Source organism: Scyliorhinus torazame, chromosome 17 (assembly GCF_047496885.1).
Source record: "Scyliorhinus torazame isolate Kashiwa2021f chromosome 17, sScyTor2.1, whole genome shotgun sequence".
Classification (NCBI taxonomy): Eukaryota; Metazoa; Chordata; class Chondrichthyes; order Carcharhiniformes; family Scyliorhinidae; genus Scyliorhinus; species Scyliorhinus torazame.
The window spans coordinates 2,902,510-2,929,564 of NC_092723.1; the positions used below are offsets into that span (position 1 = coordinate 2,902,510).

The following is a 27,055-nucleotide window of genomic DNA, read 5'->3' on the forward strand; positions in this document are numbered from 1 at the left end:
TGAGCGGGAGTACTCATTTTTCTACCCGGGGGAGCGGGAGTATTCATTTTTCTCCCCGAGGGAGCGGGAGTATTCATTTTTCTATCCAGGGGAGCGGAGTACTCATTTTTCTCTTTGGTCCATAAGGTCTATTCGCGGGTTGTCGTTTTTGTGGTGGGGAAGGCGCTGTTGCCTGGGGTCGGAATATTCGGCAAATGCGATATTGGATCATGCGCCGCATTGGGTGGATATGGTGTTGGAGAAGGGGGCAATGCAGAGGCCGGGGTGGAGACTAGATGTGGGGCTGTTGGGGGACCAAGGGTTCTGCTATAAGATTGGGAAAGTAATTGAGGAATACGTGTGGTTTAATTGTACGGGGGAGGTTTCGCAGGCGGTTGTTTGAGAAGCTCTAAAGGCGGTGCTAAGGGTGATCTCGTTTAAGGCAATGGTGGATAAGGAGGAGAGGGTGGAGCATCAAAGGTAATAGATGAGATGTTGGAGGTAGACAGAAGATATGCAGAAGACGGGGATCCAGCGGTGTTGGAAAAGAGGAAGGAGTTGAAGGCGAGCTTCGACCGGCTGACCACAAGGAAGATGGTGCGCCAACTGAAGCGGGCAAGGGGAGCGGTTTACGAGTATAGAGAGTTGCACGTTGGCAGTCCAACTTCGAAGGAAGGCAGTGGCGAGGGAAATTGTCCAGGTGCGGGATAGGGCAGAGAAATTGGTGGTGGCTCCAGATCAGATTAATAGGGTGTTTGAGGAGTTCTACGGGAGACTGTATAGGTCGCAGCCACTGGAGGAGGATCGTGAAATGCAGGAATTCCTGGATGGTTTGGAATACCCAAGGCTGGGAGAAGGAGCGTCGGACCTTACTGGAGAGGGCGATGATGGGGCAGGAGATAAAGAGGATGCAATCAGGGAAGGTAGCAGGGCCAGATGGGTTTCCGGTGGAGTACTACAAGAAATGTATAAATAAATAATAATAAATAAATAAATAATACATGTAAAGATAAGTTGGCGTCGCTGATGGTCGGGATGTTTGAGGAGCCGATAGGGAAGGGGGTGTTGCCACAGACTATTGGGGCAGGCATCAATCTCCCTGTTGCTCAAGAAGGATAAGGATCCGACATCGGCTCATACCTTTTTTGAATGTGGATGTAAAAGTTTTGCCGAAGGTATTGGCGGGTAGGTTGAAGAAGTGCCTCCCGAAGATGATAGGGGAAGATCAGACAGGGTTTGAGAAGGGGAGGCATCTCTTTTCGAACATTAGGAGGGTATTGAATGTGGCTATGGCACGGGCGGAGAGAATGCAGACAGAGGTGGTAGTGGCGTTGGACGCTGAGAAGGCATTTGACCAGGTAGAATGGGGGTATTTGATGGCGGTTTTAGAATTGGGCCACGATTTGTAGATTGGGTAAGGCTGCTGTACAGGGAGCCGAGGGCGAGTGTCTACACGAATAACATGAATTCGGGATATTTTGCTCTGCACCAAGGGACCAGGCAGGGATGCCCTATGTCCCCCCTGTTGTTCACCCTTGCGATTGAGCATTTGGCCATCGCGTTGAGGAATTTGGAGATGTGGAGAGGGATAGTGCTGGGGGTGGAGCATAGGGTTTCTTTGTGTGCGGACGACTTGCTGTTGTATGTATCGGAACCAAGAGTGCGATGGGTGGTTTTTGGAGCTGTTTGGGTGTTTGGGTCTTTTTCGGGGTATAAACTAAGTTTGGAGAAAAGTGAAGAGTTTGTGGTGTCTCGGCCTGGGGTGGTGGGGGCCTACCATTCCTTATGGCGGGGACCCACTTTAGATATCTGGGGCTGCAGGTGGCACGGGATTGGGGGAGGCTCCGTAGGTGTAATATTATTAGTTTGGTGGGAGGGTGAATGTGGATCTGGCAAGGAAGGATGGTCTTCCTCTGTCGCTGTCAGGTCGGGTACATGCAATCAAAATGAATGTGTTGCCGCAATTTCTGTTTATTTTTCAGTGCCTGCCGATCTTCCCGCGAAAGGCATTTTATAAGGAAGTTGAAAAGATGATTCTCTCTTTTATATGAGCCGGGAGAGGGGGGGGGGGGGTGGATTAGGAAGGTGCTGTTGCAGAGAGGTCAGCAGTCAGGGGGGTTGGGTCTCCCGAATCTACTGTATTACTACTGGGCAGCGAATGCGGAGAAGGTGAGGGGGAGGGACTCCCAGTGGGTTCGACTGGAAGAGCGTCTGTGCAGGGGGTCGGGGCTGAGCGCGTTGGCAACAACGCTGCTCCTGATGGCCCCGGGAAAATATTCGGGAAGTCCTGTGGTAGTAGCGACATTGAAAATCTGGAGGCAGTTGCGCCAACACTTTAGGCTGGGGGTGGGGTCAAGGGAAATGCCAATTCAAGGGAATCATAGATTTGAGCCAGGGAAGTGGGATGGGAGTTCAGAGATGAGAAGGAAGTTAGGGCACTAAAGGATTTGTTTTTGGAGGGCCGGTTTGTGGGGCTGGAGGAGCTGGGGGCGAAATATGGGTTGGGACAGGGGGAGATGTTTAGGTATATGCAGGTCTGAGATTTTGCTAGGAAGGAGACACGGAGCTTTCCTGTGGCACAGGACCCCCACTGTTGGAGGAGATGCTGACGACAGGGGGAATGGAGAAGGGGGTGGTGTCGTCAATGTATGAAGAGAAGGCAGCGCTGGAGGGGATTAAAGTGGGAGGAAGAGTTCTGGGAGGGCATAGAGGAGGGGTTGTGGTGTGGGGTGCTCCGGAGGGTGAATGCTTCAACTTCATGCACGAGGTTGGGGCTGATACAGGTGGTGTATAGGGCGTACCTCACATAGACGAGGATGACCCGACTCTTTGAGGGGGTAGAGGATGTTTGTGAACATTGTGGGGGCGGCCACGCAAACCACGCTCATATGTTTTGGACCTGTCTGAAACTGGGGGGGTATTGGAGGGAGGTCTTCAGGGTAATCTTGAAGGTGGTGCATATGAAACTCGAACTGGGTCCCCTGGAAGCCATATTCAGGGTATCGGATCGGCTGGGATGGAAGAGGGTGCAGAGGCAGACGTCTTAGCCTTCGCCTCGTTGATTGGCCGAAGGCGAGTCCTGTTGGGATGGAGGTCAGCTTCTCCATCCTCTGCCCTGGCGTAGCGGGAGGATCTGCTGGAGTTCTTAACACTCGAGAAGTCTGAGTTGAGGGGAAGGATGGACGGTTCTACAATTCATGGGTTTTGTTTATCATGCACTTTTCAAGAATTGGATGGCATCAAACATTACGGAAAGAGTAGTGAGGCCGTGGAATGCCCTACCTGCTACAGTAGTGAACTCGCCAACATTGAGGGCATTTAAAAGTTTATTGGATAAACATATGGATGATAATGGCATAGTGTAGGTTAGATGGCTTTTGTTTTGGTGCAACATCGTGGGCCGAAGGGCCTGTACTGCGCTGTATTGTTCTATGTCTATTAGAGATGGAGGGTCGGAGGGGGGGTGTTGGGCTGTGTATGTTGTTGGTGACTATGTATGGGGTGATGGTGGATTCCCAATTCTTTTTCTTTGATGTTTGTATTTAAATGTTGAGGATTGGTGGGAGGATGGGATTGTTGGCCTGAGGATTGTCATTGTATTCGTTACCGTTGATTGTTGGTAGGTGTAAATTTGGATGAAAATGTGAAAAAGGAGAATAAATTTTTTTTTTTTTTTTTTAAATGAAGGCAAATGCAATGTTAGCATTCATGTTGAGAGGGCTAGAATACAGTGTACTGTTGAAGCTGTATAAGGCGCTGGTCAGACCCCATTTGGAATATTGTGAGCAGTTCTGATGTGCAGCTTCCCAAGATACCCGAGACATGGGATTCATCCACTTTGTCTCAGAGACCTCGGGCAAGTGCATTTCAGCACAGGTAGGTTAAGGTCTTACCAGCAAATGTACACCGAGGGGTGGGTAACAGTGTAAACCCCCCTCGGTCTGGGTCGTTAACACTCCAATGTATAAAAGAAACATGACAAGGTAAATATTTAAGAACGAATTGTAACGTAAAGAGCGATATGTGTGTAATGTTATCAAAATTGAATGGAAGAAAGTCAAGGGAATGTGTAACATATGGAAATGTACAGTCAAGACAATTCAAAATGTTCTGGAATTGTTTATGATAGATTTTATGAATAAAGTATATTTTTTGGAAAAACGGTTAGACAGCACTTGTGGGGGTCTCTCAGGGGATCAGAGGCCCTGTGTTGCAGGCCCTTTGGGCAGGGTGGTGCCCTGCTACTGCTGGTGACATCTTAGCAGTGCCACCTGGGTGTCAGCCTGGAACTGCCAGCTGGCATGGGTCTGCCAAGCTGGCATTTTGTGCATGCATGCAATCGGGCTTGGGGTGTCCTGTCTGGGTGTTCGGCAGGGGTGCCCTGCCTGGGAGTGCGGGGGCGGGGGGGGGTCAATTTCAGGGGCTTGGAGATCAGGACGCCATTTAGAAATGGTGTTCCGACCTCTCGCTACACTGGGGCGTTCTGGCGAGTGGAGCTCCCCACTGTACAAAACGGGGCTATGTGCGCCCTTGGCCGCGTGTTCCCCATTCGGGCCCCTTATTCAACGCGAGTCGCCTTGTATAGCCATGTGTTTCCTGGCACTGCAAGTGCCTGGAAACACGCGGCTAAATGCACTCGCTATGGGACTTGTGTTCTCTTTTGGGAGAATCGCGCCCTATGTCTTATGGTATTAAAGCACAGAAAAGCCTTCCATCAGAAATAAAAGTAGTTACCAAATGCTGCCCTCTCCACAGCTGCCAACCACTTTAATTATAGTACTGATAGAATCTGGAATTAAATCTATAAATACCCAAAAAAGAAGTCTTAAACACAGTTAAGCTGGTAGCACAGTGGTATTGTCACTGAGCTAATAATTCAGACACCTGGGTTAGAATCCCACCAAGGCAGATGGTTAAATTTGAATATGCAATCAAAAGTCTAATGATGACCATGAAAGATTGGTGTAAAAACCCAAATGGTTCACTACTGTTCTTTCTGAAGGAAATATGCTGGTCGACATATGACTCCAGATCCACCAGCAATGTGGTTGATTCTGCCCTCTGAAATTGCGTGACAAGCTCAAGGGATGGGCATTAAGTGCTGGATAAAAATAGTGTTCAGTATCTTGCCGATACATTGGTGAAACAAATGCAAAGTACTGCAGATGCCAGAAATTGTAATTAAAACACAAGTCCCGGAAGTACAGGCAGTGTCTAGTTGGAATTCAAAAGAAGATATATTTGTGTTCTTAGATAACACCAACTCAGTCAGATTGTGCTCCATATTCTATCATACATGTTCAAAATCATGCTCACCCATAATACATATTGCCTCCCAGTCCCACAATGCTTTAAATTTAAAATACTTATATTGGTATTCAAATCCCTCAATGGCCTTGTCACATTATCATTTTTGCTCTATATAATGCCCTGTATAGTGGGATATTTATCTATATTAAAAAAGGGACTTGTTGAATCCACAAAATCTAGTTGATTGATTTAAATTCTCAGCAATAAAATGTTTTATAAAATAGGAATTAATTTAGTATATCGTTGTTGCTGCTGTATGAAATCTTCTCATATCTGAAAAATGAAATGAAATGAATGAAAATGAAATGAAAATTGCTTATCGTCACAAGTAGGCTTCAATGAAGTTACTGTGAAAAGCCCTGGTCGCCACATTCTGGCGCCTGTTTGGGGAGGCTGGTACAGGAATTGAACCGGGCTGCTGGCCTGCCTTGGTCTGCTTTAAAAGCCAGCGATTTAGTCCAGTGTGCTAAACCAGCCCCTATCTATACAATCAATGCAATGCAATCCTCATGGCAACTGGCAAATTTTATGTTGGGAATTTTCTTTTAATTGTTTCACCAAACTTCACAATAAACTGCAGTAAGCTTGATACAGTACTGCAGTTATATTGCAAGAGGCATGAAGCTGAAGTGGTCGCTTCTAGGAGTCCGATTCGGACACTGCCCTAAAGTTATAGAGTATTGTAACTTTTACAGCTATGGTGGTATAATTGCATCTGAAAAATTATTGCCTGACTGGCAGTGAATTATGTTACTTTTGTGAACTTAAATTGAATAATTAATAGGCAGATGGTTATAAACAACACCCAGGGGAGTGGAATTAATTGAGTAGTACTTTCAAAGAGCAAGCACAGTATGATAAGCCAAATTCTCTCCTTCAGTGTTTGTTGTCAGACTCTGATCCTAATGTCTGCAATAACTACCACAAAATGTCGCAAAAACAGTTTAAAGAGGAAGTAAATTAACAAAGATGTACTGTGGAAGTGTTAGCCATACTCATTTCAGTCATTTCCTATTCACTATGAGTTGACAAAATGAAAGGGGAAATCTACACAATATTACAAAAACATTTATAAAACAGAAGTTCTTCTCCTCCATTTTGATCAGTAGATTTCTTCTCCAAAAGATTGTTTTAAAGATTAAAAGGATATCAAAATAACTTACTGCACAGTACTGCTGTTGATGGAGAAACTACATATAGCACATATATATTTTTGGAAACTCCAGGGTTGCGGCCAGCAACTGTTCTCCAAATTTATACGGCTCTCAAATTCCATGGAACAGCTATCCAAGTTCAGTCTCTGAAATCTCATTGAAACGGAGAACACATCTATAAATATTTCTAAATTAAGCTTGGTTTGTATTCTCTGAGTTTTGAAGATAAAGAAGTGATCTCATTTGAGATGTTTCAAATAATCAATAGATTTGATAAACTCGATACAGATAAGGGGTTTCCTCTGATGAGGGACTCCAGAACAAAGGGGAACAATCTTAAAATTAGAGCTAGTCTCTTCACCCAGAGTACTGAGAATGTGGAACTCACTACCACAAGGGATGGCTAAGCAAATAGCATATAGGGTAAAACTAGACAGAGGGAATATAAGAACATAAGAACTAGGAGCAGGAGTAGGCCATCTGGCCCCTCGAGCCTGCTCCACCATTCAATGAGATCATGGCTGATCTTTTGTGGACTCAGCTCCACTTTCTGGCCCGAACACCATAACCCTTAATCCCTTTATTCTTCAAAAAACTATCTTTATCTTAAAAACATTTAATGAATGAGCCTCTACTGCTTCACTGGGCAAGGAATTCCATAGATTCACAACCCTTTGGGTGAAGAAGTTCCTCCTAAACTCAGTCCTAAATCTACTTCCCCTTATTTTGAGGCTATGCCCCCTAGTTCTGCTTTCACCCGCCAGTGGAAACAACCTGCCCGCATCTATCCTATCTATTCCCTTCATAATCTTATATGTTTCTATAAGATCCCCCCTCATCCTTCTAAATTCCAACGAGTACAGTCCCAGTCTACTCAACCTCTCCTCGTAATCCAACCCCTTCAACTCTGGGATTAACCTCGTGAATCTCCTCTGCACACCATCCAGTGCCAGTACGTCCTTTCTCAAGTAAGGAGACCAAAACGGAACACAATACTCCAGGTGTGGCCTCACTAACACCTTATACAATTGCAGCAGAACCTCCCTAGTCTTAAACTCCATCCCTCTAGCAATGAAGGACAAAATTCCATTTGCCTTCTTAATCACCTGTTGCACTTGAAAAAACAACTTTTTGCGACTCATGCACTAGCACACCCAGGTCTCTCTGCACAGCAGCATGTTTTAATATTTTATCATTTAAATAATAATCCCTTTTGCTGTTATTCCTACCAAAATGGATAACCTCACATTTGTCAACATTGTATTCCATCTGCCAGACCCTAGCCCATTCACTTAGCCTATCCAAATCCCTCTGCAGACTTCCAGTATCCTCTGCACTTTTTGCTTTACCACTTATCTTAGTGTCGTCTGCAAACTTGGACACATTGCCCTTGGTCCCCAACTCCAAATTATCTATGTAAATTGTGAACAGTTGTGGGCCCAACACTGATCTCTGAGGGACACCACTAGCTACTGATTGCCAACCAGAGAACCACCCATTAATCCCCACTCTTTGTTTTCTATTAATTAACCAATCCTCTATCCATGCTACTACTTTCCCCTTAATGCCATGCATCTTTATCTTATGCAACAACCTTTTGTGTGGCACCTTGTCAAAGGCTTTCTGGAAATCCAGATATACCACATCCATTGGCTCCCCGTTATCTACCGCACTGTTAATGTCCTCAAAAAATTCCACTAAATTAGTTAGGCACGACCTGCCCTTTATGAACCCATGCTGCGTCTGTCCAATGGGACAATTTCCATCCAGATGCCTCGCTATTTCTTCCTTGATGATAGATTCCAGCATCTTCCCTACTACCGAAGTTAAGCTCACTGGCCTATAATTACCCGCTTTCTGCCTACCTCCTTTTTTAAAGAGTGGTGTCACGTTTGCTAATTTCCAATCCGCCGGGACCACCCAGAGTCTAGTGAATTTTGGTAAATTATCACTAGTGCATTTGCAATTTCCCTAGCCATCTCTTTTAGCACTCTGGGATGCATTCCATCAGGTCCAGGAGACTTGTCTACCTTTAGCCCCATTAGCTTGCCCATCACTACCTCCTTGGTGATAACAATCCTCTCAAGGTCCTCACCTGTCATAGCCTCATTTCCATCAGTCACTGGCATGTTATTTGTGTCTTCCACTGTGAAGACCGACCCAAAAAACCTGTTCAGTTCCTCAGCCATTTCCTCATCTCCCATTATTAAATCTCCCTTCTCATCCTCTAAAGGACCAATATTTACCTTAGCCACTCTTTTTTGTTTTATGTATTTGTAGAAACTTTTACTATCTGTTTTTATATTCTGAGCAAGTTTACTCTCATAATCTATCTTACTCTTCTTTATAGCTTTTTTTAGTAGCTTTCTGTTGCCCCCTAAAGATTTCCCAGTCCTCTAGTCTCCCACTGATCTTTGCTACTTTGTATGTTTTTTCCTTCAATTTGATACTCTCCCTTATTTCCTTAGATATCCACGGTCGATTTTCCCTCTGGTGGTAGATGGTTATAATGGTAAAGTTAGAGGAGAAAAGATGGAATGATGCTCAAAGGGATCATAAACAGCAGCTTGGATCTGGAGGCCTGTTTATGATGTATATCTGTGCAATACAATGCAAATTATGCTCTGTAGCAAAGAAATACGGAATTGTCAAAATGAATATCACAATCTGCTACAAAAGTGACTCAATATATAGCACCTCCTTCTATTTCATTTTACTGACTTTTTAAAAACTTGATCTATGTTAACCTTTTCCAGTGTACAGGTTAAACTTTTCCATGTTGTACAGGTAAATAGAAAAACATGGGACAGAAAGTTTCTGTTGCAAACTTCCATTAATGTAGAAATGTAGTAATGGCAGCACAGTAGCACGGTGGTTAGCACTGTTGCTTCACAGCACCTGGGTTGGGTCACTGTCTATCCACACGTTCTCTCCGTGTCTGCGTGGGTTTCCTCCGGATGCTCCGGTTTCCTCCCACAAGTCCCAAAAGACGTGCTGTTAGGTGAATTGGACATTCTGAATTCTCCCTCATGACTCGAACAGGCGCCGGAATGTGGCAACTCGGGGATTTTCACAGTAACTTCATTGCTGTGTTAATGTAAGCCTGCTTGTGACAATAAAAATCATCAAATAAAAAGTCAAGTTGCAAAAGCTTTTCAAATTCTTTTTCCTATTTTTTCAACAGCAATTAGGGATGAACAATAAATGGCAGCCTTGCCAGCGCTGCTCACATCTCATGAACAGATTTTTAAAAATATTCTATTGTCTTGTGTGTAAGCTGTATTTTGGGGGGAAAAAGTTAACAATGGCCATGCTAATAATGATTATTTTTTGTAAGTGTGTGATGCATGTGTATATCAATACAGTAACTAACTTAACCTAATAATAGTTTGCTGATGTAAGCACTTGGACAAGACGATAGCACAATAAGTAGTAGTACACTATTACAGCACGTTCCCATTCTCCAGGTAAAAGGGAAAAATGTAATCCATTAACTAAACAAAATGGTATAGCATGGTACTGTCCAATAACATACTAGATTCCAGTCTCAATTTTCCTGGAGGTCCAACTTGTTCTCAGGTGGTCAATCTTCCGGTCTCAAGAGTGCTCCGGGAGATCTATCTTCATTTTCAGGGATGTCCACCTTTTTCCTTCAATAATGGGTCAGTGATGTTGGGTACCTTTTCAACAATGCATCCAGACACAATGCGTGCGATCCAATGGCCACACTGCACCCGAAAAGCAGCCCTCGGTGGCGTAGTGTGGCAGATAGAAGCAGGGAGACCCCGCTCCCGGGATCTATCCGGCTCGCAACGCATCACGAGATTTGACATGATCTCGCAAGATGTTGCGATGTAAATCCCACCCATTGTGGACGGGATCACTTTTTAAATCTGCACATTAAAGCGAGACAGCTAGTCAACAGGTGTTGGAATCTATCCCCTTCAGCACTGGTCTCGACAAACAGGGACCAGACGGAACGGTACTCGTGGGGGTCTCCCAGGGGATCGGAGACACCCAGGTGCATGCCCTTTGGGCAGGGTGGCACCCTGACACTGCCCAGGTGGCATCTCCAGCTGGTGGGGCACTGCCAGGGTACCAGGTTGGTGGTGCCAAGCTGACATTTCTGTGCTGGCGATCGGGCCGAGGGTGCCCTGCATGGGTGTTGGGGGTCCTCCCATAGTGCGTCGGCCACATTCCCTGCGGAGGTCCCTTATTTAACGCAGGTGGCATTGTGAAGCCATGTGTTTCTCGGTGCTGGGAAACGCGTTGCTAAACGCACTCACTATGCGTCTTTGTTCCCATTTAGTTGAATTGCGCCCTCTGTCCACATCATCCAGGCATGTCCTGCCACAGCACAGAGTATAGCGTGAAACACCTAGGTGCATAATTAATAGGTTGGGGTCAGAGGTCGTGTTGTGTTTTCCTGCTGGCTGCCGCAGCGGATAACACTTCAAGTTCCGAAGCCCGCCATGGCACTTAAGTCTCAAATTGGGAGAATTCCAACCACAGTTTTACGCAATGGGCTCCTGTCCACTGAAAACTAAACTGAGGATCGGACCATAAAAGCAAATTTTGACAGAGTCATCCAGACTCGAAACATTAGTTCCTTTCTCTCTCCAGAGATGCTGGCTGACCTTCTGTGATTGTCCAGTATTTTCTGTTCTTGTTTGAGATAGGATCAAATATCCTATCAACAGAGGAAATGTTCATCCTATATGAACCAAGTACCCTGAAGTGAAAGGTTAGTATCTTATCCAACCCATTGTGTACCATAGTTCCATTTAAACCTCTGTAAAATTGGAATTCCTTTTGCGGAATCATGTGCGAACTGTAACATTCTTTGGGCATATTCCAAGTTGTCGCCATACAAGTGAAGAAATTCCATTCCCCTCCAATTAACTTTTCTTCCATTTTGCTATCTGATGATTAAGTATAATTTCAGACTATATCAGGACAAGACAGATTAGGATATGTGGGAATGTTCAGAATTCAGTAAGCAACAAAATGGAAATTATTGAAATGGAAGCTTTAATGACGATTTCCAAGCCCGAACTCTGCATCAGTTTGTACATCATGCTGCATAATCTAGACAATATTGCACTTTGCATAAAATAATCCAACAGAAATAAAAATAAATTATTTGAAATAGTCAAATCATTCAATAGTCTGCAAACAATGGACGTTAGCATTTTATGAAATGATCAGACATGCTTAAAGTACTTCTAATCAGATCCAAAGATATTGCAACCTGTTAAAATTAACATTCTTTAAAAACAGGGAGACAGACAAAAAGGTTACATTTATCACAAAAAGGTGGTCAGTAGAAATCAGGGAGATTAGTTACAATTAAAAACATCAAACCACACTATTTTTGTCAAACAGCTAAAATAGGAATCTTGAAACAAACTAACTTCCTGTCCTACATTGCAGTAAAATTGTTGTTTTAATAACTGTTATACGAGCTTCAGTCATTGAATGGGTTGTTGTGGTACCGCATATCAACTAGCACCAATATATGATTGAAATTATTTGGAAACTAGGAATATTCACCCGAGATAATACAACCACAAGTATCATGTTAAATATCTTTTGATAATTAAATACATAACTTACATCTCATTGCAAAATTACATATATAGTGAACTAATGAATCAAGCACCCAATATTTTGCACCTTGCATTTGCAGAGTGAAAATAATCTTACTTCAAGCTCAAAACTATTCTGTGCTCTTATCAAAATTGAACTGATGTGCTTCAAAGATCAGGTGCTAAAGTTTCATTTGATTTTACGCCACCGTGTTTGGTATATTTCCTCAGATTAAAAATTAATTTTGTGACACTCATAACTGAGATATTTACTTTGGTTAATTTAAACAGTAACTCATGTATGATTTGCAGAAGGTTGTACGTGTGTTCCCCAACTGGAACCATGATTTAACAGGGAGATCCATTCCCTACTGAAGTCCATGTCTGAGGCGTTACGACAGGAGCCCTGACCTATATAAAAAATCTTGGCATGGCCTCCGCAAAGCCATCAGGGGCGTCAAGAGACAATACCAGGCTAAGCTAGTCACCGACGAACAACAAGGATTCCTACGTCAGACTCCGATTCATTGACTACAGCTCCACCTTCAACACCATAATCCCATTCAAGCTCATATCAAAGCTACAAGACCTAGGACATGGCTCCTCCCTCTGCAACTGGATCCTTGACTTCCTGACCCACAGACCACAATCATAAGGATAAACAACGACACCTCCACGATAGTCCTCAATACCAGAGACCCACAAGGCTGCGCAGTTAGCCCCCTACTATACTCCTTATACACACATGACTGTGTGGCAAAATTCAGCTCCAACTCCATCTACAAGTTTGCTGATGATACGACCGTAGTGGGTCGGATCCAAACACCGATTAGTCAGAGTACAGGAGTGAGATAGAGAACCTAGTGGAATTGTGTAATGGCAACAATCTCTTCCTCAATGTCAGCAAAACTAAGGAGCTGGTCATGGACTTCAGGAAGCGAAGTATCGTACACACACCTGTCAGCAACAATAGTGCCGAGGAGATAGTTGACAGCTTCAAATTCCTAGGTGTGCACATCACCAACAATCTGTCCTGGTTCACCCACCTCGATGCTACGACCAAGAAAGCGCAACAGTGCCTATATTTTCTCCGGAAACTAAAGAAATTCGGCATGTCCACACTGACTCATACCAATTTTTACAATGCACCATAGAAAGCATCCTAAATCATAGCTTGGTATGACAACTGCTTGGCCCAAGACCGTAAGAAACTACAGAGTCGTGAACACAGCCCAGTCCATCACGTGAACCTGCCTCTCATCCATCAACTGTCTATACCTCCCGCTGCCTTGGGAAAGCGGGCAGCATAATCAAAGGCCCCTCCCACCCAGGTTATTCTCTCTTCCAACCTTTTCCATCAGGCAGAAGTTACAAAAGTCTGAGAATACGACTAACAGATTCAACAACAGCTTCTTCCCCACTGTTACCAGACTCCTCAATGGCCCTCTTATGGGCTGAACTGATCTCTCTACGTATATTCTCTACTGCTGTAGCACTATACTCCGTATGCTTCAACTGATGCCGGTGTTTATGCATTTACATTGTGTATTTATAGTATGTCCTATGTTTTTCATGTATGGAACGATCTGCCTGGACTGTACACAGAACAATACTTTTCACTGTACCTCGGTACATGTGACAATAAATCTAAATGTTACAGTGGACAATGAGACCAGTTTATTTAATTTTCTTTAACCATGCAAGATGTATAGTATGTCACTAACAAATTTAAGATTAATGATAGCCAATCGTGCAGTGCAGCCTGCATTCTTGTTTACAAAATTTTGAAAAGTGGACAACACCAAGCTGAAATTAAATGAATGTAGCAATAAAGCCTCTGTACACATTAATTATTCCTGACAAATGTACACAAACTTGAATTATTACTTCAGTGATTGAAGAGCAGCTTTATTATAGACTGTAATAAATATGCATTCACAATTTTTATAAGCAAAGGCATTCATTAATATTCTATCCTCATTAACTTTGTGAAAACATATTAACAATTCTATTATAATTTTTAACCATGCATTTTCTCATCTTTCAAAATGTCAATTTCAATTTCAACTATAATTTTCAAACAGATCATGGACTTTTTATTTTGCACTTGCATCCTTTTTCTGGATGATGAATATTTTGCAGCGTAAAAGAGAATTCCACAAGCAATAAAAATGTTAATTATCCTTGCCCATCTTTCCGTTACTAAATGAATCCACGTCACTTGACCTTTATGGCTGCTGTTCTTATTGCATTAAAAAGAAGACATTAAAATGTTCTATCTTTCAAAAGAACATTTGGAATGTAGAAATGGAAAAGTGCGATAATATAACAGAATACTGTGGCAATGCTGAGTGTGTGCTTTGAAACATAAAAGCCACACAGCACCAAATAATCTAAGTTATAAAACTCAAAACACCAACCCCTCTTAAATTAATTCTAGTTTTGACACTCAAATATGTTCATCTTCAGCATTATTTGCAAGAAAAATGTGTTTCATTTGGCTCAACCACCAAACCAAGACCTGTACAAAGATAAGGGACAGGATTTTCCACTCACCGCTGCCAAGATTGGGAATACCGATCAGGCGGAGAATCCCGCTTCGGCCCAAAAAGGGTCTCTGGTCCCGCCCCGCCAGCCATACTGGGATTCCCATCCCACGCTGACGGGAAGATACAAACAGCTGAATTGCATTCATTTGAATATGGTTAATGGGCTGGAAGCTGGAGTCTCCACTCTGCCCATTAAGGTCCAGCCCTCCTAGCCGGGAGTCACGCCAGCGTGATTTGGTGCAAGTATTTGCAAACAGGGTTCTGGTGCCATGGTCTTTGAGGGTGAACTTTTTCATTGACTTTGGGCTTGCTGGGGGGGCTGCATGCCTGGAGCGCTGGGATTAGTGAGCACCGACTTGGTGGCTAGGGTGTGGACTCGGAGTGTCCCCCTTGTGATGGGGGTGCAGTGGCTGAACCTCCTATTGCTGCTGTAAAAGGCGAGCAGCTCATCCATGAGGTGTTACGCACAGACTCCTGACTGTAACTGCTGACTACTGCCAGTGTCCTTGAAATACTCAGAGGTTTCCTGATCATGTAGAGATCCATGTACCCCACCAGCCTGTCATGTTGGCTAGCTACCTGGCTGCTGCTGCCGTAGTGCCTGCAAGGCAGGAGCTTAGCCCAGAACAGCAGGGACTAGCCGGTGAGGCTCAAGTGCTGTTCGAACACCAGGTCGAGGAGGAGGTACGAAGGTGGTGCCATATCAGGCCATGTTTATATCGTCGGCGCGCATCCTTTGAGGGGTGTCTGGCCGGATCATGTGTTCTGTCGTCGACTCACCAAGAAGACCATGCACCACCTGTGCCAGATAGTGTTGGACCTGGCACCACAATGGCTTGGAGAAGGACATCAAGCTGACAGCTGCCCTCAACCTCTAAGTCTCTGGCTCGTCCCAGGGCTCACGCTAAATCAATGTTCGTTTCCAGATGTATCATGATATCATGGATGCCCTGTGTACCCAGCAGCTATCGACATTCACTTTAACCTGGATCAGACCTACAGTGCAGACGGAGACCATTCGACCTATCAAGTCTGCACCAACCCTTCGAAAGTCATCCCTACCTAGGCCCAAACCCCCACCCTATGGGCAACTTAGCATGGCCAATCCAGCTTTGGACTTGGAGGGGAAACCGGAGCACCCGGAGGAAACCCATGCAGACACAGGAGGATCGTGCAGTTCATGTGCGATCATCAGCGGCCTGTCTACGCACGATACCTAGGCAACATGCACAACACACATCCTGGCGCTCCCGGAGGTTCCTGGCATATTTGAGGTGCCCCCTTGGGTGACGGGTTTCACTAGTGGGTGACAAGGCATAACCACGGAGGTCATGGCTGATGTTGGCTGTGCAGAGGCCCCAGACTGAGGCGACAAGGTGTTACAACACCAGCAACCAGAAGTGTCACCAAGTGGTGCATCTGGCTCCTAAAGGTGCACTTGCGCTGCCTGGACTACTCTGGTGGGGCTCTCAAATACATCTTCCAGAGGGTGCGGGCATCATGGTGGCCTGCAGCGCCCTGCACGCAGCAGCGGGGTGGCATGGTGGAAGAGGCGGGAGATCGGCAGGCCTCACCAGACAAGGATGTTGTCCAGGATAAGCCAGGTGAGGAACCGGAGCTGGCTTGACAGGCTGCGGAACGAGTCCTTCAGGGCTGCCGAACCAGGGAGAACTTGATCAGCTCCCAATTTGCCGACTAGGAGGCCAAAAGACCTGCAGCCCAATTGCCCCCCTCCCAGTTTGTCCTCTGTCCGTTCCATCCCATTTCCTCCCCCCCCCCCGCCCCCCCCCAACCCACCCACCCACCACCTTCCCCATACCCAGTCCCATAACCACAACTCCCCTCAGAGGGTCATGTCAGCATCACAGCACATTACTGGGCCTGGGTTGGCAGTATCAGCAGGTCTTGTCTGCGAGATGGACAATGATGACAACTCGCTGTGAAATGAGCTCTGGTGCTCCCCATTGTGTGGCAAAGTCAGACTCTGTCTTTCAGATAAAATACCACTGTCTGCCCAGATGATCCTCGTTGCATGCTAGGAGCCCCTTCTCATGGGCTACATTATTTTGGGGAGGGAGGGATGGGGCCAGATAGCTTTGGCCTTATAGTGACTCTTCTCCCCTCCCCTCCCCCAAACCCACTGCCTCCCCACCCCCCACCATCACAGCCCAAGACCCAGCCCAAACTTCCCATCCATGGAACAACAGTGAGTGGCAGATTGGACTGTTGATGGAAAGTATTTAATGGTGCCTTTTAAGTGTTGTCTAACTTTCTGATTTTCCGTGGTCTCTCGATCCTCCTAGGTGTTCCGTCAGATTACACATCAGGATTGGAAGCAAATGGAGACGGCCTGCTGCATGGCTCGCCCTCTGCCCTGTAATGCCATTGGTGGCCTTCCTCTGGACAGCTTGGGTCTGGTTGGGCCCAGCCAACCTTCGGGTGTCACAGATGGTGACATGCCACCCTGTTCTGCGTGCTGCCCATCAGATGCATCAGTGTCACGTGTGGAGAGATTCAAAAGGGCTGCAATGTTACAGCGCCTTCCCTGCAGGAGGCCTCAGAATGGGTCACGTCCCTTTCTCCTCCCCGAGTGTCGCTGGCCTCTGGGCTACTCCATGGGATGGAGGGGCAGCTGGAGTGAGCTCTATAGACCTCAACGTCATCTGGCGCTGTCAGTCCTGGAGACCCTCCCTCGTTGAACCATTGTGTCGAGGCCTTCAACCAAGGTGCTCTGTGGCTGGGACATGTCCCTTAGTGAGTGAGTCCATCATTGCCTCGGTCATATCCTTCGGTAACTGGTTAAGGTCACTCAGCGCCCGACCAATGCTCGATCTGGAGTGCCGCAGTAAATGTCCATCTACGCCTGGCACATGTCCGCCTGTGGCTGGCCCCTCCAGTTCTGCACCACAGCCACAGACCGCACAGTGTGACCAGAATCTTGGATATCCTGACACATGACTTTCTGCCCCAGACCCTCCACCGTAGATGCCACTCTTTTAGTTGGCCTGGGTGCCATGCATTGTCAGCACCAACTCCTGCATAGACTCTTCCAGCTGTACTTGCAGACACTGGAACTTTGCTGACACCACTCCTGTAAATTCTGGCTCTGAACCTGAATCGGCACCAGTGATGGGGTAATCTTTTCCAGAGGTATGACATCCGTCTTGGGGGCAGCTGTCCCAGGGATCATGCGGCCCTCCAACCGGTCGCTCCCTCAAAGGTCCCTGCTATGAGGGGGGAGGGACTGTAACCCCAGGCGGCCTGGCCTCATCTGATAGGAGTTCCTGGAAGACGAAGGACATGGGGGTCAGGTTTTGGGAGGGACAGGGCAGTGGGAGATGAAAGACTCACTTGAGATAGGACATCTGGATGAAGTTGCATTGCACTTCACTTCTTCAACAGGTTCCTAGATGATGGTATAGGTGGGCAAGGCACCTGGCCAAGGAGGGCCAGGACATGTGTTCGGGGTTCCTGGAGGGTGGGTTCTGAAGGACATGCTGGTAGCTGGAATGTTACTGGCAAAAGGGTTTGGGGGCAGATATCAGGGGTTAAGGACGCGAGCGATGCCAAGATCACAGGAGTCACATCCGAACTGCTCAAGGGAAGCCGTTCATCTTCTTCCTGCATTGCATGCTGGCCCTCTTGGTGAGGCTTCCAGCGCTCACTGCATCTACCACCTGGTATCTCTGCCACATCCTGGGGAAGAGGGTGTCCCTCCTCGTCTCAACAGCGTCCAACATCCTGCCCACACCAAGGAAGTGTGCTGCAGGTCTTTTAGCAGCCATTTTCTTAGCTGGAATAAGAAGTTGAGGTGAGTGGAGCACTTAAAAGCTGCTCCAGCTTTTCAGGGATTCACAACCCCAGCGTATCACATGCCTTGGGAAAGAGGACTCCGGTAGGATGCCGGTGGGCAGAATGCTGGTCCATTTCTATGGATGGAATTGTGCCTCCCTGTCGCTCCTAGTGGCTGCGCGGCAATATTTCTATTTTCCGCTGGCAGGATCACTTAGATCTTTTATTTTATTATTGGTCCATGGCTATTGTATATTGAAGAGACATGTCATTTGTGTAAGGCCAGCTCCATTCTTAAAGCTTCTATTCAAGAAGGAAACCTTCTAACAAAAACAAAATGTCTATTTTCACAAACATGATGCACACTATAAAGAGGTGTGTGGTCAGAATTTTCAGGCAAGCTCAGTTCCTGTCAAGAACAGTCAAAATAAAAAAAAGGGCACCTCAAATTTAGCATGGTGCATTTACTGTTTGAACCATACCCGCTTAAACAAAAAAAAAAATACAATTTTCTTATTGTTAAACCTTTTGCTTAGGTGACCCACTTCAGTCACCTCTTATGTATAAACCTGGGAAAGTGTCGGCCAATATACCTTAATACAGCAAGCCTACTGACATGACATAACTTGTACTATTTAACTTGATGAACAAATTTTTGATCCAGTAATGATAGAATAACTTTTGGGGCTGACTTTTAGGGATGAATTTTAAATTAATTTCTAAACCTGAATTACACGTGTTTCTGATCATTTTGATGGCCTCTTTTAGGCAAGAGGGAGAACAGGATGTTGTGACAAGCATTGCCTGAAACCCAACTATAATGTCAATATCATAAAAATCAATATCACAAATCTAAAAGCCACTTCTATGTTCATTTTCCAAACATAGAAAACAAAGCATCAGAACCAGCTGAATTTAAAAGTAGAAAGAACAGTCAAAATCTAAATCTGAAAACAATCCAAATGCTCATCCCAATCCTCGGTTCTCATTCTTTGGGCAGATAATGTACATCCACCTTGGGACTCAATAAATATAATCTGCTACGGAGCAAGCACATTGGTTCACAGACTACACTGAGGGTGACTTTAAGGTGTAGCAATAAAAAATAACGTGCAAATATTTCCACTAAAGATGAGAATACTGAACTTTCCAAATATGTAGCAATTTTTGAATCATATTTTAGAGATTGTTTACATGAATAACAGTTGCAATTATGAGCTATGTGTGCCACTGGAGTTGAAATGTCATTTATTTTACAAAGCTATATGTTTATTTTTTATTTAAAAGCTCTTATACTTGAAAGTCTCAAATATTCCTTTCTTGGCTTGACTTTTTGGTATCATTTATGTTAATCTTCTCTCTGGATATTCACACAGATTAATGACCAGTCATAATGACCAGTTTCTTGACACAAAAAAAATGTTGTTAAAATACATTAAGGTGCAGAAGGAAGCATCAGGCTTGCTGCTGCGATATTGATGGGGGGGGGGGGGGGGGGGGGAAATCACAGAAAGCAAAGCAGAACAAAAAGCAGACTTTTAAACAGACAGCAAAATTATATGTTACACATAAAGTGTTTTTCTTGACATTAACAGTAGTATCTGTTTCAGTACGAGATCAGAGTTTACATCAAACTAGGCACAGGGGACTGCAACCCATAATGTGCTGCTAATCTTAACATTATTACTGTGTAATCTCTTATTAACCAGGTGGTCCCATTTGTTACTTTAATGTAAAAGATATATAATAAATTTACTTTGTTGAAGGAAGGACTATGGAAAATTAAAGAATTATCATTCACAGTCGTAGGCAATTTCCTTGAGTTTTAACACCTTCTAGTGGATTTTGAAAAAAAAATCTAACTTTAAAATGGCCACATTAACATTTTCCTGAAATTTTGCATTGCTTCTTTAAAAAAGGTAAAATTAGATATGACAGCCAATATTGAAATTCATTTACTCCCAAATGTGCAAGTGCCCTGCTTAAAGCCAAATAATTCATATGAAAAACAAATACATGTTTAGTGTGCAAGTGTGGGAGGCAGTGGAAGCAATCAGTACTTAATCAAATTGCTACGCCTTCAAATAATATCTGTAAATTTTAAATTATTAATGAAACTCAATTTTTTAAAATTGAAAATCAACACATGGCTCTGAAGGTAGCACTCTTGCACGAGTCAGAAGGTTGTAGGCTCATGTCCCACTCGAGTGACTGGGACACAAAAGTTTAGGCTGACACTCCAGTGCAGTGTAGAGGCCATGTTGCACTGTTGGAGATGCCAACATACGGTTAAGACATGAAAAAGACTTTGGTCTGCTTTTTCAGGTGGACAGAAAAACTCCACTGTTCTTCAAAATAATGCAAAAGGATTTATCCCCTGATTTTGTGGTCAATATTTTAAATCACATTTGTCATTATCGCACTGCTATTTGAGAGTTTGCTTGGTACAAATTGGGTGCCACGTTTCCCAAATTACAAGTCACTACACTTCAAAAAGTATTTCATTAGCTTTAAAAGCATCCCAAGTAGTTAAAAGCCACAAAATAAATGCAAAAAATAACTGCAAACTAAAAGCAAACTATTTCGAAACTTCTTCAGATAACATTCAATTCTATGTTAAATTAATTACTATCTATGCTTATTAGAAATGTAATTATAATCACTGGACACTATTGTTATTAAAATACAACAAATGATCGAGAGGCTATATGGAGTAGATTTTTACATTATAGATAGGCTGACTTGTCCTACAAATGAAGACAGCACCCATTTGAAAATGTGGCATTTCCACTGTGTAATTTTGTGACATACTGGTGAAGCAGCCCAATTTTTGGTGTCCTTTCTGTAAGCAGTTACTGCCAAGCAGTTGACTCAACTTTCTTTCAATAGTCGCAATTTACCAAATAATTTAATTGCCTCATAACATTTTGTCAGTTATAACAACCAAAGAATGGACTTCTCACTGACTTCAGTCAATACAGCACTTAATTTTATTGATCATCAAAACGTTACCTTTTCTAAAAGCTTGTTCTGAGGTTTCCTGAAGAATGAAGTCTTAGCAGTAAAGAAACAGTCTTCTAAGTCTTCATCTAGGCTGCAATATCCACTGCTCATACTGATATTCCACGTTGCCCAAGGACTTAATTTGGTGGTCAAAAATCATTAGAATATCCGAGAGGACTTGGTGCACTATTTAACAAACCCAAAAGCTTAGAACACAGGGCCACTGGACTGTGATTTCCCAATGCCGACAGGAGTTGCCTTGCATAAGGCAGGAAAAGGGCATCATACAACACATACACGCAGAGTCTTCACTAGTCCTGGATTAGCAGAAGTTGTTTGCTTTTACTTCAGTTGTTGTTAATATTTAACAACTTAATCCTCTATGCTTTTACGTCTTCACTTCTGTCACCAAATGACTGTATTTACACGTGGGCTGTGTATCTATCTTTCACTGCCATATAGAAGTCACTGCTGGCAACCAGTTTAACACGGTGTCGTTGGCAGCCGAGCTGTGGAGCTGTTGACTGCTGTTCTGCACACCATCTGTGGCTAATCAGCTATCTGCATGCATACATGAGCAAAGTGAGGTCAGCTCCTTCCTGCCTTCTACTTCTATGTATTTCAACAAAGCAAAGCCACTTCCTGCTCAAGATTTAAAATACTAAGTTTACACATAGATGTTGATTTATTACAGCCATTTTAAGTGGCCTGAAATTCTCAGAATGCAGACAACATTGCATTTGTAAGCAGCCATCACATTTTTAAAGAATACAGGCGGTATTTAAATACTCATATTCTGTTACAATTCTATTCCAGATTAAACTATCAGCAATATTTCATGAATCCAAGTGTATACTTATAATTCGCAAGTTATAATCCATTAATAATCCAACATTTATATGTAATGATTGTCATATAATTGCAGTAAGTTTATACAGGGTATAACAGCAAAACCTTTTAAATGGGCAGGCTCATCTAGTGAAATGTCTTGCAAAATTTTGAAACATGATGCAATAATGTATGTTACATCAGTGACTGAAATACTTGGCACATTAAAATAAGTATAAATATAAATTGTATCTATTACTATGTTAATATAGCCTGCAGAGTAGCATTTGATAAATAATTAAATTATGCCAGGGAATTCTCTTTCCAAAAATTCCATAATGTAATAGTCATTTCAGAACACAAGTCATTTTCCTTGTGTCTACCAATGTTAAGGCAAAATACTATGAAAACAAAACAAAAAAACCTCAAAAAGGGGATATTTCTGGGGTTGCTGAAAATGCTTTTGTTGGCAAATCCTGTTATAGGCAATCCGTTTTAAATAGTTTAAATCTCTATAAAGTAATAGTGAATTCAATGGCAAAATTATATATATATATTATATCTGGAAACAATTTATTTCGGCGAATATTATAGATTCCTGACAAAAGTAATTGTCAGGAAATGTAGCATTGACTTGGAATTCTAGATAGGATTAAGAAATTCTTATATCGGTTTGGTTAAAATGATTTAGTTTTAAAAGTTCCAATTACTTGATTAGAAATATTCACAAATGAGGTATTCATTTTAATGGAACTAATTAGACTGCGTCAAAAACAAAAACTGTTGTGACAAAAGGTTTTCAACTTGAAGCAAAAAGACTTCTTTCTCCACAGGTGCTGCCTGACCTGATGAATATTTCAAGAATTTTCTGTAATTCCTTGATTATACTGTATCGTTATTGAGGAATTGGCTGCACATTTTTTTAAAGCTGTAGAATAAAATAAATGTTATTGTTTTTATTGGTATATAAATGCATTTTTTGCATTTTATAGGAAATAATTTAGTTAGAATGTTGTCCTCAATCAGGCTGAACGACTTTGTCTCTGCAATGTTACCTTGTAAACTCAAAATACAAATTTTGTTCTGTTTGTTTTTAATTATTTTGGTTCCCCTTTTAACCCCCTTACCAAGAATCCAGTACATTCTAGGTAAACATTTTTTGAAAGTATACAAATCGGAAATGTTTTAAAATCGTAAATAATTAACTGGATCATCATTGTCCACATTCATCTTCTCATTCCAAGTTGAAATAACAGTATCCACAGGAAATTTTAATCAGGATTTTTAAAAAGTTGTTCGAAAATGACATCCAATTGTTCTTTACATCCATATGTATTTTAGCAACAAAATAAAATCATAAAAGCTGCAGCACTGTGCTTAACTCTACAATTTAGTATCTCTGGATTAAAACTAAAATGTCTGAACAACTTGCTTTTAAAGGGGAAACACTTCAACACATTTACAATAATTATGGGCCTATTCGTAGGCATACATACACTGTTGCTTCCTGATGGCTCAAGTTTCTCAAATGAGCAGTAGATCTATTCAAGCCAAAATTATCATGGGTGCAATCTTCATCCTGCGTTAAATTGTCAGATTTCAGTTGTCATTAGTATTAATGCTTCATTTTCACTTCACAGCCTTGGGTTAATGAGAAAGCAAGAATTCACCAGTGTTATTCCACTTTCCATATTTCCCAGCTGGACAATGGGGAAGGATGGGATCAGGCGCATTTGTGACATCATTCAGTCAGATGTCCCACACTGTCGACACAAACATGATTTAATTGTTACTTGGGTAAAATTCCAAAGACATCTAGTGAATATTGAACTGCATCCCTGTATGGGGTCAACAGTCTCAGTAAAGGAGGAAAAATTTGCTAAAAAGCTTTTATGCATTTTTTCACCGGATGTGGATGTCATTGGCTAGACCAGCATTTATTGCCCACCCTGAACTACCCTCGAGTGGTGGTGAGCTACACTCTTGATCCACTGCAGCCCATATGGTGTAGAGGGCGAGTCCCAGGATTTTGATCCAGCAAGTCAAGGAACGATGGTGTAGTTTCAAGTCAGGACGATGTGTGCCATGGAGGGAACTTGCAGGTGGTGGTGTTCCCATGAATCTGCATTGGGTACTTATAGGTGATAGCAGTCTTTGTTTTGGAAGGTGCTGTCAAACAGTCATTGTGAGTGGGAATAAAAGCATCATATATGGTGACATTATGTGCCCTCACTTATGGCAATGTGTTGAACATATTTGGCTCATGCATTTAAAAAAAAAATGTAAAGTACCCAATTCATTTTTTCCAATTAAGGGGCAATTTAGCGTGGCCAATCCACCTACCCTGCACATCTTTGCGTTGTGGGGGTGAAACCCACGCAAACACTGGGAGAATGTGCAAACTCCACACGGACAGTGACCCAGAGCCGGGATCGAACCTGGGACCTCGGCGCCATGAGGCAGCAATGCTAACCACTGCGCCACCGTGCTGCCCCATTCGGCACATGCACAAGTAATACAATAGGCTTAATTTTGTTTTCAGTGACTAGCAAACAAACATCACTTGCCAATCATTAAACTCAAGCTTCCCATTAACCTTGTGGGTTATTCTGCACTGCAACGTTCTGTAATTATAGAGCCAAAATGATGTGGCGCCCTCTACAGGGGATCTGGGAGCTGTGTGAACAAGCCAAGTAAATGTGTTTATCTTCCTAACCAGATTGAAAAACTGTTTAATTAGTCTAAACTGGGAAGTATCAGTTGGAATATTTAATTCAATGTTAAATCAGGTACAGAAAACAAAGTAAAGAGAAAAAGGGAAGTGTGGTGGAAATGAGAAAGTGTATTCGGAAGTGTATTAGGAAGAGAAAGATAGTTTTAATGGAAATATATTTGTAAACATTAGAAATAAGGTACAGTTTTAAGTGGGTTTAATTTCTGTGCCTGGAAGGTTAAAAACTACAATTAGATTCATGTTGGACAAAGATGTTTGCATGTGTGGGGTTGCATTCAATTCCAACTGGGATTCTATTGTGCTTAGAAAGGGCTACGGCGTGAAGAGTAAATAAACCAGAAGTGGTTGTTTAGCAACTGGGGCCTTGAAAGGTAGAGAAGCTTTTAAATTTTAGTTTAGCTACTTTGAGAGCAGTTGGAGATAGGTAGTGATAGAGAAGGCAGCTCTTACAAATTTGTAGAAGCTGTTGGCTTTAGGAGGCTAAAGAGGGAACTTCTCTCAGCCTTGTTAGAAGAAAAGCCAGACTTTGGAATAACAGTTAATAAAACATATTCCAGAAACCTAAAGTCCAGCTAGTTAGGAAAACTAGGAAAATTAAGAGAAGTTTGCAAGATGCTTGTAGTTAACAGAACTGAGGAAACTACGAATCAGAACAGATTACTGTTCGGTAAAGTCAAGCAAGTTGAAAAGACATTGGATCATGCCCTTTGGTGATTCTATGATTCTGAGAGGCCTGAAAGATATCTGCAATAGTGCTAAGGTTTGTGAGAAATTATTCAATTTCAACTTGGGAGGCATTATTTGAAATCATTGATGAAATTGGTGGCTCGACCCCGGAGTTAAAGGAAACGTGAAGCGAGAGGTGCAAAACGTAAAAGTGAAACCTTGATAGAAATAGCAGAAGGAAAACATAATTCAAAAGATGATTTGAATGTGTGACTTTTCAAAGTGGAATTTGAAATTATTTGTGTGGAAACCGGAGTTCAGTGTGACAAGGTGCCTCACAGCGCAAGAATCATCTGATGGGGGGGGGGGGGACTTTGAGGAGAAATCCACAGACATTCAGTTGGGTTCAGGGAGGAGTGTGTCTTACCACAGTATTTTGTGTGTATAAAAGGGATTTTTGCGTTAATGAGCCCATTGTAGCAAAGATGTACTTTGTAATCCATGTTAAAGTGGAACCTGGGTTGAAATAGCTATGGAAAGCGGGATGTCAGAGTTTGTGTAAAAGCAGTTAAGGCGCAAGAAATCCTAGAGGGGTTGTTGTAAAATCCTGGACTGATTTCACCTTTAAAAGTAGAGTGAACGCTTTGTTTGAAACTGTAATTTGGAAAACCTGGTCTGGATTTTGGAACCACCAAGCAAAGCCTAATTATGAGACAAGATTTTAAAGCGTGTTCTAGGGAGTGGAGTTTGGAAACTCTCATGTGATCAGTGTCTGGTGGGGATTTGGAGGAGAAATCGAGAGACACTAAGTTGGGTTCAGAGTGGAAAGTGTATTTTCCCAGTCATCTTGTGTGCTTAGTAGGGACTTTGAGTTAATGAAACCATTATAACTGAAGATGTACTTTGTAATCCATGTTAATGCTAAAACCTGTGCGTACTTGTTAAGATGGGATGGGGAGGGGTGGTAAAAGGCATATTGTATCATAATCACATTTTTCATCTTTAGTAAATGTTTTCTTCCTTGTTGTTAAAACTAATTAGCAGTCATGTGACTGTACCTCCACATTTTATTTTTTAAAAATAGATGAGAATTTGAGGATGAGAGGCGACTTAATAGAGGTTAAGAAGATGATGAGGGGGATAGATAGATAGAGTGGACGTTCAGAGACTATTTCCTCGGGTGGATGTAGCTGTTACAAGGGGGCATAATTATAAGGTTCAGGGTGGGAGATATAGGAGGGATGTCCGAGGTAGGTTCTTTACTCAGAGAGTGGTTAGAGTGTGGAATGGACTGCCTGCTGTGATAGTGGAGTCGGACACTTTAGGAACTTTCAAGCGGTTATTGGATAGGCACATGGAGCACACCAGAATGACAGGGAGTGGGATAGCTTGATCTTGGTTTCGGACAAGGCTCGGCACAACATCGAGGGCCGAAGGGCCTGTTCTGTGCTG

At 43.1% G+C, this 27,055-nt stretch overlaps 1 protein-coding gene across 1 annotated transcript in view; it reads right to left on the minus strand.

The window, feature by feature from the left end:
- The window catches only part of rassf5 (Ras association domain family member 5), a 68,508-nt gene extending 46,605 nt beyond the window's left edge, over nucleotides 1–21,903 (minus strand). Inside the window, exon 1 of the mRNA XM_072479902.1 lies at nucleotides 21,385–21,903. Coding sequence (XP_072336003.1) covers nucleotides 21,385–21,486 — 102 coding nt within the window. The 5' untranslated portion in view covers nucleotides 21,487–21,903. The remainder of the gene's footprint in view (nucleotides 1–21,384) is intronic.
- Nucleotides 21,904–27,055: the final 5,152 nt, after the last annotated feature.